The sequence below is a fragment of the Ammodytes marinus genome (genome assembly GCF_949987685.1).
Source record: "Ammodytes marinus genome assembly, contig: scaffold_102, whole genome shotgun sequence".
NCBI lineage: Eukaryota > Metazoa > Chordata > Actinopteri > Uranoscopiformes > Ammodytidae > Ammodytes > Ammodytes marinus.
Window position 1 is genome coordinate 120,001 of NW_027648278.1, and position 7,500 is coordinate 127,500.

Genomic DNA, 7,500 nt, shown 5'->3' on the forward strand with positions numbered 1-7,500 from the left:
AGTTTAAATAGATTGTAATCATGTTCAATCAGGTCAGAATGATGGAGGAGTGAGAGACTGTATGATATGTTCTTAACACACAGCCTAGGCTCTGTAAACTGGTGTGTAAACTAAAGGGCCACTGTAGATAGCAACATGCCCGTTTACAGAGCCTAGGCTGGGTATTAACACTGGATTTTTACACAGTACAGACAGGTAGTGGATCATGAGGAGATATTCACTGATTATGACAACAAGCGTTCGTTCTCCAGAATCACTGACTGCACCTTTTACTCCATAATGCACAGACAGACAGACAGACAGACAGACAGACAGACAGACAGACAGACAGACAGACAGACAGACAGATACAGACAGACAGACAGATACAGACAGACAGACAGACAGACAGACAGACAGACAGACAGACAGACAGACAGACAGACAGACACTCTATTGATCCTAAAGGAAATTCTATTATCCAGTTGCATCAAACAAACGTAATGACAAAGAAACATAATATTCAATGTTCACGTATCCACACACACACACACACAGACACACACACACAGACACACACACACACACACACACACACACACACACACAGACAGACAGACAGACAGACAGACAGACAGACAGACAGACAGACAGACAGACAGACAGACAGACAGACAGACAGACACACACAGACACACACAGACACACACAGACACACACACACAGACACACACACACACACACACCCACACACACACACTAACAGCCTCTCTCCCAGCAGACTGTGACTCGGTGCGTCTGATAGAGGAGAGTCCTGCTGAAGCTCTGAGGGATCAACACAGAGACTCAGCACTGAGCGACAGATTCCTCAACTACATCAAGGTGTGTGTGTGTGTGTGTGTGTGTGTGTGTTTGTGTGTGTGAGAGTGTGTGTGAGAGTGTGTGTGAGAGTGTGTGTGAGAGTGTGTGTGAGAGTGTGAGTGTGAGTGTGAGTGTGAGTGTGAGTGTGAGTGTGAGTGTGAGTGTGAGTGTGAGTGTGAGTGTGAGTGTGAGTCTGTCTGTCTGTCTGTCTGTCTGTCTGTCTGTCTGTCTGTCTGTCTGTGTGTCTGTCTGTCTGTCTGTCTGTCTGTCTGTCTGTCTGTCTGTCTGTGTTTACATCAAGGCAATGCAGCATGTCATTATGTGATGTTAACATTCACCCTCCCTGTGTTCCGAATCTCATACTTTCTATTATTTAGTTTGGTAGAAAAAAGATTTAGGATGTCCTGATTCTTGTGGCCAGATTTAGGATGGTTAGAAGTACCCGGATGTCCTACTTCATCCGGCCAAGATTGTTAGTGTTGAAAACTGCATCCTATTTGGGCGATTCTGACCCACAATCCAGTGCGCAACGGAAGTGACGTCACATCGACGAAGCCTCCATATGAAAACAAACGGGGATGAGACGGATATAAAAGCAAGTCTCGAATTGCACCATGATAATTTTTGCCTTTATTAGTTAGAGAGAGAGATCAGAACCACATGACCCGACAGCAGACCTGGAACTCATATGGAAAACTGCCATCCTGTTTGTCTCACAAAGGCAAGAGGAAGTGATAATGATTTTCTATGCAGCCGTTGTGCACATTATGACAGGGAAGATGCTAGGATTGGATTTGCATTGAAAGAGTCCCTAATTGCCTGATTCTGCCTGATGCACTTGTTGTAACTCCCCATTAGCTGCAAGGAGATCCAAAATACTATGATGAAGAGATGTCATCAGCAGATGATACCTGCTGGAGATCGTTTATAAAACTCTGGTGTCAATTAAGTTGCTGCAATATATGCAAAGCTGATAGACGATGTCTGCAGAGAAGGCGTGCCATTCTGATGTGATTCTCAGAATAAGATGACTTCTCAAATGCAAAACTGAATCCTTAAAATCCATTGGTAGACATATTTTGCAAGGTTCTGAGAATTGGGAACTTCACTCTGAAACAATATCAGAAATGCTTCCTTTCATGGCAGTATCAGGGCATAATCTCTACACAAAATCAGCTCACATCTACAGTATGTGCAGACAGGGCCGCCCATAAGGGGTATACAAGTGTGAAAGCTTTCTAGGGCCCAGCCACTTGGGGGGCCCATGGTCTTTGGAAGCCAAGAACTTACCTAGATAACCTTTATTTTTAGATTTTTAGATATTTATGTCAATATCTATTCAAAGTTGGGTGTTTACACAGAGCCGCGGCTCCGCTTAAGGCCATTTAAAAAGCAGTAGAAAAGCTACTTGTGTCTGGGTGTGGTTGTGAAAAGTATTTGGACCCCATGAAAAAACAGGTTGGGTACCTTTTGTAGTTCTTCTACATTCTTATAAACAGGACAGGCTAGTTACTCTGTCATTGTCCTGAGTCTACAAACAGGTTTAAATTATCTCTCCCCATAAAATACATTTTTGTGAAAAAGAATTTCCCTTTGGGGACTATAACTTCTAAAGGCTTTGACATAAGTCTTCAGGTTGACACGGCCAGCCAGGTCTGACCAGTTTTTCAGAAACCTGGCCAATCGACCAACCAGCCGGGTCCTACCACAATGAAGCTGACGAGCAGCATCATCCTGTTTTAATCATTGTAACCACCAAGGAATTTGTTGTTGATGTTAATTTTTAAGCGTTATTTATTTCAACAATACCACCAAAATATTTCAAATGATTTATTGTCATCAACAATCAACAACAAATTCTTCACACAAAAAAGAAAAAAAAGGCGGTTCTCTACATGAATAACCAAACCAACCTACCCTCAAAACTATAAAGTTGGCCTATATTTGGTTGCAACATGTAGGCTTAGTTCATTCTGCTCTCATTGTAAAAGTACTGAAAACATTACTGAAATCATTACAAAAAATGTCTTAGTCTTTGAACACAAATCTGTTCCTTCAGTTATTTCCAACTTCTTTGTGCCTTGTATCTTTCTTTGCATTAAGAACTTTTTAGGTCTATTTTTATTTTTAGAAACAATACAGAAAGCAGGACCTTGGTGGTTACAATGATTAAAACAGGCTGATGCTGCTCGTCAGCTTCATTGTGGTATGACCCGGCTGGTTGGTCGATTGGCCAGGTTTCTGAAAAACTGGTCAGACCTGAAGACTTATGTCAAAGCCTTTTGTTTGTAGACTCAGGACAATGACAGAGTAACTAGCCTGTCCTGTTTATAAGAATGTAGAAGAACTACAAAAGGTACCCAACCTGTTTTTTCATGGGGCGACACATTTTAGCAACTTACTCTCTCTATCTCTCTCTCTCTCTCTCTCTCTCTCTCTCTGTCTCTCTGTCTCTCTCTCTCTTTCTTTCTTCGCTCTTCCGCTTCACTCGCTGCTAGAATCAATGTAACTTTGCAACCATGTAGGCTACTACTGCCAACAACTGCCACACTCGCTGTTCTCTGATGTTGGCTACGGGATGATGTGCCGCGTGCTGCGCAATTTACGTTACGCGCGGCCCATTTTCTAACAGGAGCTACGTACCAAAGAAATAAAAAAATAATATAAAATGCGGAGGAGAACGTGGGGGAAACACTGGAGGCTCTCAGCCATTCTGTACGCTGTGCTCAAATATTTATTCTTTTTCTAAGTGCCTCTCATTCATGAATAATGCCTCACACACACACACACACACACACACACACACACACACACACACACACACACACACACACACACACACACACACACACACACACACATACACAGACACAAACACACACACACACACACACACACACACGCACTGACATACACACTCATTCACTGACTCACACACACACACACACACGCACTGACATACACACTCATTCACTGACTCACACACACACACACACACACACACACACACACACACACACACACACACACACACACACACACACACAGTGTTTTTTTCCTGGTGTCTGAGCTTTGTTTTAATGGGAAAAGCCTAAACCACCATTTTGAGTGAGTTACTTAGAGTTTGATTTATTCTTAGTGTGTGTGTGTGTGTGTGTGTGTGTGTGTGTGTGTGTGTGTGTGTGTGTGTGTGTGTGTGTGTGTGTGTGTGTGTGTGTGTGTGTGTGTGTGTGTGTGTGTGTGTGTGTGTGTGTGTGTGTGTGTGTGTGTGTGTGTGTGTGTGTGTGTGTGTGCGCGTGTGTGTGCGTGTGTGTGTGTGTGCGTGTGTGTCTAAGTAGTTAGCGAGGGATCGTCCTGTTATAGACGCTGATGTCATCGTAAGAATCTTGTGACCAAATAAGGAGCTGAAGTCAAATCAAGTTAAAGTCTCTACGAGGAACTTTTAAATATTTCTGAAACAGTCTCATTTTTCCTCTGATGATCATAAATGACATGTAACAGCAAAACGAGACCATCAGTGCAAAGAATGCTATTTTTATATAGTTTTTCTTAATGCCTTTGTCATGGGTATACGCTCACCCAGGAACAACAGCTGGCGTGGTAAAAACACTACTGCTTTAGTCCAAAGGGGGCGCTATAATTAACACAGACTGAAAGTTCCTCAGAGCAACTTTAACTAAATTTATAAAAGCCCAGGCCGACCAAAGGGGTAAAGTCAATAGACACAAATGCATCCTGAAATAACATGTAACAAGTTATATTAAAGGGTCAGTGTGTAGTTTAAAGGGTCAGTGTGTAGTTTAAAGGGTCAGTGTGTAGTTTAAAGGGTCACTGTGTAGTTTAAAGGGTCAGTGTGTAGTTTAAAGGGTCAGTGTGTAGTTTCAGAGGAGGGGGTTTGTTTACATTCACAGAGCCTGCAGTTAGTTTACTAAACATATTTTCTCTACATGTAATTCTTAGTATTGAATAATTCTATCATCATAAATCAAATTATTTTGAGGAACCTGGAACCAAACGTAAGACTAGAATATGTTTGTAAACCAAACTGTGGGCCCTGCTGCTGTAAACAACAACAGTGAAACAGTAACTTTTCAGGAAGCTTAATATAACCCATTCACTACACACACACACACACACACACACACACACACACACACACACACACATTCACTGCAGTGTAAACAGTTTGTCACAGAGTTTTATTGTTGAGTGTGTGTACGAGGGGACAGTCGTAACGTCTCTGTCTGTGAGTCATGTGACTATTGCAGCTGGTGCTAATTTGTGTGTGTGTGTGTGTGTGTCTGCGTGTGCGTGCGTGCGCGTGTGTGGTGTGTGTGTGTGTGTGTGTGTGTGTGTGTGTGCGTGCGTGTGTGTGTGTGTGTAGGGGCGGACAGCAGCAGACTTCGATGAGCCTCTCAGGATAGAAGAAGACTCTCAGTGGCCGAGTGAACAAATGTAAGTTCATCTATTTGTTTATTTCTATATAGGGGAAGGTGGGGTGATTTGTGCAACTTTTTACTCAAAGTGATTTTAAAGTAAGGCCTTGACAGTTATGTCTCCAACTCAAATATGTACATATATTTCAGGATGTTGTGCATCCCTGGCAATAAAAACTTTGGATCTGGAATAAACTGTTTAAGAAATATAGCTTTCGGAAAAAAAGTTGTCTTGTCGCACAAATCACCCCACGTAAGTCACCATCATCATCTTTCTGGCCATCTGAACTCTCATCAGTGGTGTCGTTAAGTGGAATTGAGATGTCACTCTCTTCTGAGCTACTGTAGACAATCACTTTCTTTTGGTGACCAGCGTATACAGCCATGCCACTGGCACAACTCTCAGAAATGTACTTCGCACTAGTTGCTCCGTGCTTGTGGAACCAACTGCCACCTGACAAATATGATTCCCCCTACATTTCTGCCTTTAAATCAAGGCTCAAAACCCATATGTACACCCTGGTGTTTCCTCCCCATTAACCTCTGCACTACTTACTTACCTCTGCACTACTATCTGTGTTTATGTGGATGTATGGGCTTTACGTCTTTTATTTTGGTTATTGTTATTTTACCTTCATTGTTTACCTACTGAATGCACTATGTACAGCACTTTGGACAGTGCAAACTGTCATAAATGTGCTTTTATAAATACATTTTACTTACTTACTTACTTATAACTCACCCAGGCCCTTGCGCACAAATCACCCCATCCCCAGAATTTTGGATAATAGGCATGATGCAGCAATTTAGGGTTGACATTGTGCTAACTATATAGACTCAAAGTGTAGCATACCAAAGCACTAAAACATGTGTCAAATGTTTTCAAACGTGTCTATAATTGTTCAGACACAATAATCAAAAAACCTTGATCATGGAAATTTTACTTTGAAAGGCAAAACACAGTTTTTTGAGCTTAAATGTGCTTATATCTTATTCCTTGTGTCTCCCTTCTTTACAGGATGAGTCAAATGGATGGCTCTTCTTAAATATGTGGTCACATTTCCAATTTCTTCCACGGTTTTCTAGAAACAAGGGGTTTTGCAACTTCCAAAATGCACAAATCACCCCACCTTCCCCTATCTGATTTGTGATTATTCGCTCTGTTTGTATTGACCAGATTTATGTATTTATTGACACAGTATCACATTGTAACAAGGGGGAGCAAAACAAATAAGCATACTGAAAAATACACAGCTTCGGGGCGCTCCGGTGGTGTAGTGGATAGAGCGTGTACCATATTGGCTCCGGCCTTCGTTGCAGTGGTCGCGGGTTCAAATCCGACCCGTGGACCTTTACTGCAGGTCATCCCCCCCCCCTCTCTCTCTCTCTCTCTCTCTCTCTCTCTCTCTCTGTCTCCCCATTTCAACTCTGTACTGTCTAATAAAGCTTGAAAATGCCAAAGAAAAAAAAAACACAGCTTAAAGTCTCTACGAGGAACTTTTAAATATTTCTGAAACAGTCTCATTTTTCCTCTGATGATCATAAATTACATGTAACAGCAAACCAGACCATCAGTGCAAAGAATGCTATTTCTATATAGTTTTTCTTAATGCCTTTGTCATGGGTATACGCTCACCCAGGAACAACAGCTGGCGTGGTAAAAACACTACTGCTTTAGTCCAAAGGGGGGCGCTAGAATTAACACACACTGAAAGTTCCTTTACTTAACATTGTGTGTGTTTCTCTTCCAGGTCAAAGGTGACGGGAGGTTCTCACATCGACATGATCAATCAACTGAAGGAGGCCGTAGAACTACTGCAAGATCCAACCAGGTCTGCCTGTCTGTCTGTCGGTCTGTCTGTCTGTCTGTCTGTCCCTCTGTCTGTCTGTCTTTATTTCTGTCTGTCTGTCTGTCTGTCTGTCTGTCTGTCTGTCTGTCTGTCTGTCTGTCTGTCTGTCCCTCTGTCCGTCTGTCTGTCTGTCTGTCTGTCTGTCTGTCTGTCTGTCTGTTTGTCTGTCCCTCTGTCTGTCTGTCTTTATTTCTGTCTGTCTGTCTGTCATTTATTTTATACCTTCTGCTGTACGTCCAGGTTTTTTTTTTCTTAGCAGTAGAATCAACAACTGAAACATTTCTTGGGCTCTTTTTGGGATTTTTCTGAGCTCCTGCACCAGTGTCAGGGGGGGGGGGACACCAGTTTGTAAACGCTGCCATACTGAGAAATAC

The 7,500-nt window shown here is 42.4% G+C and overlaps 1 protein-coding gene across 1 annotated transcript in view; it reads left to right on the forward strand.

Moving 5' to 3' along the window:
• Positions 1-7,500, forward strand: part of lrch1 (leucine-rich repeats and calponin homology (CH) domain containing 1) — a gene marked incomplete at both ends in the record, with an annotated part of 65,057 nt that overhangs the window by 42,108 nt on the left and 15,449 nt on the right. Inside the window, 3 exons of the mRNA XM_080054713.1 lie at positions 761-861; positions 5,225-5,295; positions 7,028-7,108. Of these exons, the coding sequence (XP_079910839.1) occupies positions 761-861; positions 5,225-5,295; positions 7,028-7,108 (253 nt within the window). The remainder of the gene's footprint in view (positions 1-760; positions 862-5,224; positions 5,296-7,027; positions 7,109-7,500) is intronic.